Source organism: Dendrobates tinctorius, unplaced genomic scaffold, assembly GCF_039654945.1.
Source record: "Dendrobates tinctorius isolate UK_male_01 unplaced genomic scaffold, ASM3965494v1 ptg000348l, whole genome shotgun sequence".
NCBI lineage: Eukaryota > Metazoa > Chordata > Amphibia > Anura > Dendrobatidae > Dendrobates > Dendrobates tinctorius.
Window position 1 is genome coordinate 1,326,198 of NW_027362014.1, and position 13,594 is coordinate 1,339,791.

At 40.6% G+C, this 13,594-nt stretch overlaps 1 protein-coding gene across 1 annotated transcript in view; it reads right to left on the reverse strand.

Annotated features, from left to right (window-relative positions):
- Nucleotides 1–13,018, reverse strand: part of PDE3A (phosphodiesterase 3A) — a 454,441-nt gene extending 441,423 nt beyond the window's left edge. Inside the window, exon 1 of the mRNA XM_073562348.1 lies at nt 12,755–13,018. Within this exon, the coding sequence (XP_073418449.1) occupies nt 12,755–12,832 (78 nt within the window). The 5' untranslated portion in view covers nt 12,833–13,018. The remainder of the gene's footprint in view (nt 1–12,754) is intronic.
- Nucleotides 13,019–13,594: the final 576 nt, after the last annotated feature.

A 13,594-nucleotide genomic window follows, 5' to 3' on the forward strand; every position in this document is an offset into this window, starting at 1 on the left:
CAGAACCATTAATATCCAGAACAATCAATATCCAGAACAATCAATATCCAGCACAATTGATACACAGAACCATTAATATCCAGAACCATCAATATCCAGAACAATCAATGCCCAGAACCATCAATGCCCAGAACCAACAATATCCACAACCATAAATATCCAGAACCATAAATATCCAGAACCATCAATATCTAGCACCATCAATGTCCAGAACCATAAATATCCAGAACCTTCAATATCCAGCACCATCAATCTCCAGCACCATCAATGTCCAGCACCATCAATATCCAGAACCACCAATATCCAGAACCACCAATGTCCAGAACTATTAATGTCCAGAACCGTCAAAGTCCAGAACCGTCATCCAGAACCATCAATATCCAGAACCAACCATGTCCAGAACCATCAATATCCATATCAATATTCAGAACCATCAATATCCAGAACCATCAATATCTAGAACCATTAATATCCAGCACCATCAATGTCCAGAACAATCAATGCCCAGAACCATCAATATCCAGAACCATCAATATCCAGAACCATAAATATCCAGAACCATCAATATCTAGCACCATCAATGTCCAGAACCATAAATATCCAGAACCATAAATATCCAGAACCTTCAATATCCAGCACCATCAATCTCCAGCACCATCAAAGTCCAGCACCATTAATGTCCAGAACCACCAATATCCAGAACCACCAATGTCCAGAACCATTAATGTCCAGAACCGTCAAAGTCCATAACCGTCATCCAGAACCATCAATATCCAGAACCACCCATATCCAGAACCATCAATATCCAGAACCATCAATATCCAGAACCATCAATATCTAGAACCATTAATATCCAGCACCATCAATGTCCAGAACATCAATGTCCAGAACAATCAATGCCCAGAACCATCAATATCCAGAACCGTCAATATGTAGAGCCATTCATATCCAGAACCATCAATATCCAGAACAATAAATATCCAGAACCATCAATATCTAGAACCGTCAATATCCAGCACCATCAATATCCAGAACCATCAATGCCCAGAACAATCAATATTTAGAACCATCAATATCCAGAACAATCAATATCCAGAACCATCCTAATCAAGAACCACCATTGTCCAGAAACATCAATATCCAGAACAATAAATATCCAGAACCACCAATATCCAGAACCACCAATGTCCAGAACCACTAATGTCCAGAACAATATCCAGAACCATCAATATCCAGCACCATCAATGTCCAGAACCATCAATGCCCAGAACCATCAATGCCCAGAACCATCAATATCCAGAACCATCAATATCTAGCACCATCAATATCTAGCACCATCAATATCTTGCACCATCAATGTCCAGAACCATCAATATCCAGAACCATCATTATACAGCACCATCAATATCCAGCACCATCAATGTCCAGAACCATCAAAATCCAGAACATCAATATCCAGAACAATCAATGCCCAGAACCATCAATATCCAGAACCATAAATATACAGAACCATCAATAGCTATAACCATTAATATCCAGCACCATCAATGTCCAGAACCATCAATGCCCAGAACCATCAATATCCAGAACTATCAATGCCCAGAACCATCAATATCCAGAACCATCAATATCCAGAACCATTAATATCCAGAACAATCAATATCCAGAACAATCAATGCCCAGAACCATTAATATCCAGAACCATCAATATCTATAACCATTAATATCCAGCACCATCAATGTCCAGAACCATCAATATCCAGAACTATCAATATCCAAAACGATCAATGCTCAGAACCATCAATATCCAGAACCATAAATATCCAGAACCATCAATATCTATAACCATTAATATCCAGCACCATCAATGTCCAGAACCATCAATGCCCAGAACCATCAATATCCAGAACCATCAATGCCCAGAACCATCAATGCCCAATGCCCAGAACCATCAATATCCAGAACCATCAATATCCAGAACCATCAATATCTATAACCATTAATATCCAGCACCATAAATGTCCAGAACCATCAATGCCCAGAACCATCAATATCCAGAACAATCAATATCCAGAACCATCAATATCCAGAACCACCAATGTCCAGAACCACCAATGTCCAGAACCATAAATATCCAGCACCATAAATATCCAGCACCATTAATATCCAGCACCATTAATATCCAGCACAATCAATGCCCAGAACCGTCAAAGTCCAGAACCGTCAATATCCAGAACAGACAATATCAAGAACAGTCAATATCCAGCACAATCAATGCCCAGAACCATCAACATCCAGAACCATCAACATCCAGCACCATCAACGTCCAGCACCATCAACGTCCAGAACCATCAATATCCAGAACCATAAATATCCAGAACCAGTGCCCAGAACAATCAATATCCAGAACAATCAATGCCCAGAACCATTAATATCCAGAACCATCAATATCCAGAACAATCAATGCCCAGAACCATCAATATCCAGAATCATAAATATCCAGCACCATAAATATCCAGCACCATCAATGTCCAGAACCATCAAAGTCCAGAACCATCAAAATCCAGAACATCAATATCCAGAACAATCAATGCCCAGAACCATCAATATCCAGAACCATCAATATCTAGAACCATCAATATCCAGACCATAAATATCCAGAACCATCAATATCTATAACCATTAATATCCAGCACCATCCATGTCCAGAACCAGCAATGCCCAGAACCATCAATATGCCCAGAACCATCAATATCCAGAACCATCAATATCCAGAACCATCAATATCCAGAACAATCAATATCCAGAACAATCAATGCCCAGAACCATCAATATCCAGAACCATCAATATCCAGCACCATAAATATCCAGCACCATTAATATCCAGCACTATTAATATCCAGCACCATCAATGTCCAGAACCATCAAAATCCAAACCATCAAAATCCAGAACATCAATATCCAGAACAATCAATGCCTAGAACCATCAATATCCAGAACAATCAATATCCAGAACAATCAATATCCAGAACAATCAATGCCCAGAACTATCAATATCCAGAACTATCAATGCCCAGAACCATCAATATCCAGAACCATAAATATCCAGAACAATCAATATCCAGAACAATCAATGCCCAGAACCATTAATATCCAGAACCATCAATATCTTAACCATTAATATCCAGCACCATCAATGTCCAGAACATCAATGCCCAGAACCATCAGAACCATCAATATCCAGAACCATAAATATCCAGAACCATAAATATCCAGAACCATCCAGAACAATCAATGCCCAGAACCATTAATATCCAGCACCATCAATGTCCAGAACATCAATGCCCAGAACCATCAGAACCATCAATATCCAGAACCATAAATATCCAGAACCATAAATATCCAGAACCATCAATATCTATAACCATTAATATCCAGCACCATCAATGTCCAGCACCATCAATGCCCAGGACCATCAATGCCCAGAACCATCAATATCCAGAACCATCAATATCCATAACCATTTATATCCAGAACAATCAATATCCAGAACAACCAATGTCCAGAACCATAAATATCCAGCACCATTAATATCCAGCACCATAAATATCCAGCACCATTAATATCCAGCACAATCAATGCCCAGAACCGTCAAAGTCCAGAATGTCCAGAACCATAAATATCCAGCACCATTAATATCCAGCACCATAAATATCCAGCACCATTAATATCCAGCACAATCAATGCCCAGAACCGTCAAAGTCCACAACTGTCAATGTCCAGAACAGTCAATGTCCAGCACAGTCAATATCCAGCACAATCAATGCCCAGAACCATCAATATCCAGAACCATCAATATCCAGAACCATCAATATCCAGAACATCAATATCTATAAACATTAATATCCAGCACCATCAATGTCCAGAACCATCAATGCCCAGAACCATCAATATCCAGAACAATCAATATCCAGAACAATCAATGCCCAGAACCATTAATATCCAGAACCATCAATATCCAGAACAATCAATGCCCAGAACCATCAATATCCAGAACCATAAATATCCAGAACCATAAATATCCAGCACCATCAATGTCCAGAACCATCAAAGTCCAGAACCATCAAAATCCAGAACATCAATATCCAGAACCATCAATGCCCAGAACATCAATATCCAGAACCATCAATATCCAGAACCATCAATATCCAGACCATAAATATCCAGAATCATCAATATCTATAACCATTAATATCCAGCACCATCAATGTCCAGAACCATCAATGCCCAGAACCATCAATATCAAGAACCATTAATATCCAGAACAATCAATATCCAGAACAATCAATATCCAGAACAATCAATGCCCAGAACCATTAATATCCAGAACCATCAATATCCAGAACAATCAATGCCCAGAACCATCAAAATCCAGAACCATCAAAATCCAGAACATCAATATCCAGAACCATCAATATCCAGAACCATAAATATCCAGAACAATCCATATCCAGAACACTCAATGCCCAGAACCATTAATATCCAGAACCATCAATGCCCAGAACCATCAATATCCAGAACCATCAATATCCAGAACCATCAATGCCCAGAACCATCAATATCCAGAACCATAAATATCCAGAACAATCAATGCCCAGAACCATTAGAATCATAGAATCATAGAATCATAGAATCGTAGAGTTGGAAGGGACCTCCTGGGCCATCTGGTCCAACCCCCTGCTCAAAGCAGGATTCGCTAAATCATCCCAGTCAGATGTCTGTCCAGCCTCTGTTTGAAGACTTCCATTGAAGGAGAACTCACCACTTCTCGTGGCAGCCTGTTCCACTCATTGATCACTCTAACTGTCAAAAAGTTTTTTCTAATATCTAATCTGTGTCTCCTCCCATTCAGTTTCATCCCATTGCTTCTAGTCTTTCCTTGTGCAAATGAGAATAAAGTTGATCCTTCTACAATGTGACAGCCCTTTAGATATTTGTAGACAGCTATTAAGTCTCCTCTCAGTCTTCTCTTTTGCAAACTAAACATTCCCAAATCCTGCAACCTTTCCTCATAAGACAGGGTTTGCAGACCGGTCACCATTCTGGTCGCTCTTTTCTGAACTTGCTCCAGTTTGTTGATGTCTTTTTTAAAATGTGGTGCCCAAAACTGGACACAATATTCCAGATGAGGTCTGACCAAAGAGGAGTAGAGGGAAATAATGACTTCACGTGATCTAGACTGTATGCTTCTGTTAATACATCCTAGAATTGCATTTGCCTTTTTTGCTGCTGCATCACACTGTTGACTCATATTCAGTCTGTGATCTATTAGTATACCCAAGTCTTTTTCACATGTGCTGTCACTTAGCCCTATTCCTCCCATTCTATATTTGCTTTTTTCATTTTTATTGCCCAGATGTAGTACTTTGCATTTTTCCCTGTTAAAAACCATTCTGTTAGTTGCTGCCCACTGCTCCAGTTTATTTATATATTTTTGAATCCTCTCTCTCTCTTCTCTAGTATTAGCTATCCCTCCTAGCTTTGTGTCATCAGCAAATTTAATCAGTTTACCTTCAATTCCTTCATCTAAATCGTTGATAATATCCAGAACCATCAATATCTTAACCATTAATATCCAGCACCATCAATGTCCAGAACCATCAATGCCCAGAACCATCAATATCCAGAAATATCAATATCCAGAAAGATCAATGCCCAGAACCATCAATATCCTTAACCATAAATATCCAGAACCATCAATATCCAGAACCATCAATATCTATAACCATTAATATCCAGCACCATCAATGTCTAGAACCATCAATGCCCAGAACCATCAATATCCAGAACCATCAATATCCAGAACCATTAATATCCAGAACAATCAATATCCAGAACAATCAATGCCAAGAACCATCAATATCTATAACCATTAATATCCAGCACCATCAATGTCCAGAACCATCAATGCTCAGAACCATCAATATCCAGAACTATCAATATCCAGAACTATCAATGCCCACAACCATTAATATCCAGAACCATCAATATCCAGAACCATAAATATCTAGAACTATAAATATCCAGAACCATCAATATCTATAACCATTAATATCCAGCACCATCAATGTCCAGAACCATCAATGCCCAGAACTATCAATGCCCAGAACCATTAATATCCAGAACAATCAATATCCAGAACAATCAATATCCAGAACCACCAATGTCCAGAACCATAAATATCCAGCACCATTAATATCCAGCACCATAAATATCCAGAATCATTAATATCCAGAACCATTAATATCCAGCACAATCAATGCCCAGAACCATCAAAGTCCAGAACCGTCAATATGCAGAACAATCAATATCCAGCACAATCAATGCCCAGAACCATCAATATCCAGAACCATAAATATCCAGAACCATCAATATTCAGCACCATCAATATCCAGCACCATCAATGTCCAGAACCATCAATATCCAGAACCATGAATATCCAGAACCATAAATATCCAGAACATCAATATCTATAACCATTAATATCCAGCACCATCAATGTCCAGAACCATCAATGCCCAGAACCATCAATATCCAGAACTATCAATATCAAGAACTATCAATGCCCAGAACCATTAATATCCAGAACCATCAATATCCAGAACCATTAATATCCAGAACAATCAATATCTACAACAATCAATGCCAAGAACCATTAATATCCAGAACCATCAATATCCAGAACAATCAATGCCCAGAACCATCAATATCCAGAACCATAAATATCCAGAACCATAAATATCCAGCACCATTAATATCCAGCACCATCAATGTCCAGAACCATCAAAATCCAGAACCATCAAAATCCAGAACATCAATATCCAGAACAATCAATGCCCAGAACCATCAATATCCAGAACTATAAATATCCAGAACCATCAATATCCAGAACCATCAATATCCAGAACATCAATATCTATAACCATTAATATCCAGCACCATCAATGTCCAGAACCATCAATGCCCAGAACCATAAATATCCAGAACTATCAATGCCCAGAACCATTAATATCCAGAACCATCAATATCCAGAACCATTAATATCCAGAACAATCAATGCCCAGAACCATTAATATCCAGAACCATCAATATCAAGAACCATAAAAATCCAGAACCATTAATATCCAGCACCATTAATATCCAGCACCATCAATGTCCAGAACCATCAAAATCCAAACCATCAAAATCCAGAACCATCAAAATCCAGAACAATCAATGCCCAGAACCATAAATATCCAGAACCATCAATATCCAGAACCATCAATGCCCAGAACCATTAATATCCAGAACCATCAATATCCAGAACCATTAATATCCAGAACAATCAATATCCAGAACAATCAATGCCCAGAACCATCAATATCCAGAACCATCAATATCCAGAACATCAATATCTATAACCATTAATATCCAGCACCATCAATGTCCAGAACCATCAATGCCCAGAACCATCAATATCCAGAACAATCAATATCCAGAACAATCAATGCCCAGAACCATTAATATCCAGAACCATCAATGCCCAGAACAATCAATGCCCAGAACCATCAATATCCAGAACCATCAATATCCAGAACCATAAATATCCAGAACCATCAAAGTCCAGAACCATCAATATCCAGAACCATCAATGCCCAGAACATCAATATCCAGAACCATCAATATCCAGAACCATCAATATCCAGACCATAAATATCCAGAATCATCAATATCTATAACCATTAATATCCAGCACCATCAATGTCCAGAACCATCAATATCAAGAACCATTAATATCCAGAACAATCAATATCCAGAACAATCAATGCCCAGAACCATTAATATCCAGAACCATCAATATCCAGAACAATCAATGCCCAGAACCATCAATATCCAGAACCATCAATATCCAGAACCATCAAAATCCAAACCATCAAAATCCAGAACCATCAAAATCCAGAACATCAATATCCAGAACAATCAATGTCCAGAACCATAAATATCCAGAACAATCCATATCCAGAACAATCAATGCCCAGAACCATTAATATCCAGAACCATCAATGCCCAGAACCATCAATATCCAGAACTATCAATGCCCAGAACCATCAATATCCAGAACCATCAATATCCAGAACCATAAATATCCAGAACAATCAATGCCCAGAACCATTAATATCCAGAACCATCAATATCTTAACCATTAATATCCAGCACCATCAATGTCCAGAACCATCAATGCCCAGAACCATCAATATCCAGAAAGATCAATGCCCAGAACCATCAATATCCTGAACCATCAATATCCAGAACCATCAATATCCAGAACCATCAATATCTATAACCATTAATATCCAGCACCATCAATGTCCAGAACCATCAATGCCCAGAACCATCAATATCCAGAACCATCAATATCCAGAACCATTAATATCCAGAACAATCAATATCCAGAACAATCAATGCCCAGAACCATCAATATCTATAACCATTAATATCCAGCACCATCAATGTCCAGAACCATCAATGCTCAGAACCATCAATATCCAGAACTATCAATATCCAGAACTATCAATGCCCACAACCATTAATATCCAGAACCATCAATATCCAGAACCATAAATATCTAGAACTATAAATATCCAGAACCATCAATATCTATAACTATTAATATCCAGCACCATCAATGTCCAGAACCATCAATGCCCAGAACTATCAATGCCCAGAACCATTAATATCCAGAACAATCAATATCCAGAACAATCAATATCCAGAACCACCAATGTCCAGAACCATAAATATCCAGCACCATTAATATCCAGCACCATAAATATCCAGAATCATTAATATCCAGAACCATTAATATCCAGCACAATCAATGCCCAGAACCATCAAAGTCCAGAACCGTCAATATGCAGAACAATCAATATCCAGCACAATCAATGCCCAGGACCATCAATATCCAGAACCATAAATATCCAGCACCATCAATATCCAGCACCATCAATATCCAGCACCATCAATGTCCAGAACCATCAATATCCAGAACCATGAATATCCAGAACCATAAATATCCAGAACATCAATATCTATAACCATTAATATCCAGCACCATCAATGTCCAGAACCATCAATGCCCAGAACCATCAATATCCAGAACTATCAATATCAAGAACTATCAATGCCCAGAACCATTAATATCCAGAACCATCAATATCCAGAACCATTAATATCCAGAACAATCAATATCTACAACAATCAATGCCAAGAACCATTAATATCCAGAACCATCAATATCCAGAACAATCAATGCCCAGAACCATCAATATCCAGAACCATAAATATCCAGCACCATTAATATCCAGCACCATCAATGTCCAGAACCATCAAAATCCAGAACCATCAAAATCCAGAACATCAATATCCAGAACAATCAATGCCCAGAACCATCAATATCCAGAACTATAAATATCCAGAACCATCAATATCCAGAACATCAATATCTATAACCATTAATATCCAGCACCATCAATGTCCAGAACCATCAATGCCCAGAACCATCAATATCCAGAACTATCAATGCCCAGAACCATTAATATCCAGAACCGTCAATATCCAGAACCATTAATATCCAGAACAATCAATGCCCAGAACCATTAATATCCAGAATCATCAATATCCAGAACAATCAATGCCCAGAACCATCAATATCCAGAACTATAAATATCCAGAACCATTAATATCCAGCACCATTAATATCCAGCACCATCAATGTCCAGAACCATCAAAATCCAAACCATCAAAATCCAGAACCATCAAAATCCAGAACAATCAATGCCCAGAACCATAAATATCCAGAACCATCAATATCTATAACCATCAATATCCAGCACCATCAATGTCCAGAACCATCAATGCCCAGAACCATCAATATCCAGAACTATCAATATCCAGAACCATCAATGCCCAGAACCATCAATATCCAGAACCATCAATATCCAGAACCATCAATATCCACAACAATCAATATCCAGAACAATCAATGCCCAGAACCATTAATATCCAGAACCATCAATGCCCAGAACCATCAATATCCAGAACCATAATGCCCAGAACCATCAATATCCAGAACCATCAATATCCAGCACCAATAATATCCAGCACCATTAATATCCAGCACCATAAATGTCCAGAACCATCAAAATCCAGAACCATCAAAATCCAGAACATCAATATCCAGAACAATCAATGCCCAGAACCATCAATATCCAGAACTATCAATATCCAGAACCATCAATATCCAGAACAATCAATATCCAGAACAATTAATGCCCAGAACCATTAATATCCAGAACCATTAATATCCAGAACAATCAATATCCAGAACCACCAATGTCCAGCACCATTAATATCCAGCACCATAAATATCCAGCACAATCAATGCCCAGAACCGTCAAAGTCCAGAACCGTCAATGTCCAGAACAGTCAATATCCAGCACAATCAATATCCAGAACCATCAAAATCCAGAACCATCAAAATCCAGAACCATCAAAATCCAAAACCATCAATGCCCAGAACCATCAATATCCAGAACTATCAATATCCAGAACCATCAATATCCAGAACAATCAATATCCAGAACAATTAATGCCCAGAACCATTAATATCCAGAACCATTAATATCCAGAACAATCAATATCCAGAACCACCAATGTCCAGCACCATTAATATCCAGCACCATAAATATCCAGCACAATCAATGCCCAGAACCGTCAAAGTCCAGAACCGTCAATGTCCAGAACAGTCAATATCCAGCACAATCAATATCCAGAACCATCAAAATCCAGAACCATCAAAATCCAGAACCATCAAAATCCAAAACCATCAATGCCCAGAACCATCAATATCCAGAACCATCAATATCCAGAACTATCAATATCCAGAACCATCAATATCCAGAACCATCAATATCCAGAACAATTAATGCCCAGAACCATTAATATCCAGAACCATTAATATCCAGAACAATCAATATCCAGAACCACCAATGTCCAGCACCATTAATATCCAGCACCATAAATATCCAGCACAATCAATGCCCAGAACCGTCAAAGTCCAGAACCGTCAATGTCCAGAACAGTCAATATCCAGCACAATCAATATCCAGAACCATCAAAATCCAGAACCATCAAAATCCAGAACCATCAAAATCCAGAACAATCAATGCCCAGAACCATCAATATCCAGAACTATCAATATCCAGAACCATCAATATCCAGAACAATCAATATCCAGAACAATTAATGCCCAGAACCATTAATATCCAGAACCATTAATATCCAGAACAATCAATATCCAGAACAATTAATGTCCAGCACCATTAATATCCAGCACCATAAATATCCAGCACAATCAATATCCAGAACTACCAATGTCCAGCACCATTAATATCCAGCACCATAAATATCCAGCACAATCAATGCCCAGAACCGTCAAAGTCCAGAACCGTCAATGTCCAGAACAGTCAATATCCAGCACAATCAATATCCAGAACCATCAAAATCCAGAACCATCAAAATCCAGAACCATCAAAATCCAGAACCATCAATATCCAAAACCATCAATGCCCAGAACCATCAATATCCAGAACTATCAATATCCAGAACCATCAATATCCAGAACCATCAATATCCAGAACAATCAATATCCAGAACAATTAATGCCCAGAACCATTAATATCCAGAACCATTAATATCCAGAACAATCAATATCCAGAACCACCAATGTCCAGCACCATTAATATCCAGCACCATAAATATCCAGCACAATCAATGCCCAGAACCGTCAAAGTCCAGAACCGTCAATGTCCAGAACAGTCAATATCCAGCACAATCAATATCCAGAACCATCAAAATCCAGAACCATCAAAATCCAGAACCATCAAAATCGAGAACAATCAATGCCCAGAACCATCAATATCCAGAACTATCAATATCCAGAACCATCAATATCCAGAACAATCAATATCCAGAACAATTAATGCCCAGAACCATTAATATCCAGAACCATTAATATCCAGAACCACCAATGTCCAGAACCATCAATGCCCAGAACCATCAATATCCAGAACTATCAATATCCAGAACCATTAATATCCAGAACAATCAATATCCAGAACAATTAATGCCCAGAACCATTAATATCCAGAACCATTAATATCCAGAACCATCAAAATCCAGAACCATCAAAATCCAGAACAATCAATGCCCAGAACCATCAATATCCAGAACTATCAATATCCAGAACCATTAATATCCAGAACAATCAATATCCAGAACCACCAATGTCCAGCACCATTAATATCCAGCACCATAAATATCCAGCACAATCAATGCCCAGAACCGTCAAAGTCCAGAACCGTCAATGTCCAGAACAGTCAATATCCAGCACAATCAATATCCAGAACCATCAAAATCCAGAACCATCAAAATCCAGAACAATCAATGCCCAGAACCATCAATATCCAGAACTATCAATATCCAGAACCATCAATAACCAGGAACAGAAATGCCCAGAACCGTCAAAGTCCAGAACTGTTACTATCCAGCCCCGTCAGTGTCCGGAGCCCCCGTGTCGGTGCTGCCCCCCGGCCCCTCTCTCCCCGCTCCGTCCTCTTCTCCCGGTGTCGGCGGTGGAGAAGCCGCGGGCACCTACCTGCTCTCGGGGGATGCAGGGCAGAGACGTCCGCCGCTGGGACTTTCCGCCGCCGCCGCTCGGGGGGTTCCGGGACATAGCGCTACTGGTGCGCCCGGCGAAGCGGAGGGGTCCGGGCAGAGGTCGGGGCAGGACGGGGGCGGCTCCGGCTCAGATCCCGCCGCTCCCGGTACATTCCTCGTCCCAACAGCAGCCGCAGAGCCGCCGCCTCCGCCCGGTGTCCGGAGCCCGAAACATCAGGAGCAGCGGCCGGGAGATCGCGGGGAGAGCGCGGACAGTGCGCCACCCTGTGGGCGGAGAGGGGAGTGCAGAGCGGAGCGGAGTGCGGAGCGGGACACTGCGCCACCCTGTGGACGGAGAGGGGAGTGCAGAGCGGAGCGGAGTGCGGAGCGGGACACAGCACCACCCTGTGGACGGAGAAGGGAGTGCAGAGCGGAGCGGAGTGCGGAGCGGGACACAGCGCCACCCTGTGGACGGAGAAGGGAGTGCAGAGCGGAGCGGGACACAGCGCCACCCTGTGGACGGAAAGGGGAGTGCGGAGCGGAGGTGAGTGTGGAGCGGGACACAGCGCCACCCTGTGGACGGAGAAGGGAGTGCAGAGCGGAGCGGAGTGCGGAGCGGGACACAGCGCCACCCTGTGGACGGAAAGGGGAGTGCGGAGCGGAGGTGAGTGTGGAGCGGGACACAGCGCCACCCTGTGGACGGAGAGGGGAGTGCAAAGCGGTACACAGCGCCACCCTGTGGACGGAGAGGGGACTGCAGTGCGGAGTGGGATACAGCGCCACCCAGTGTGCGGAGAGGGGACTGCGGAGCGGGACACAGCGCCAGCCTGTGGGCGGA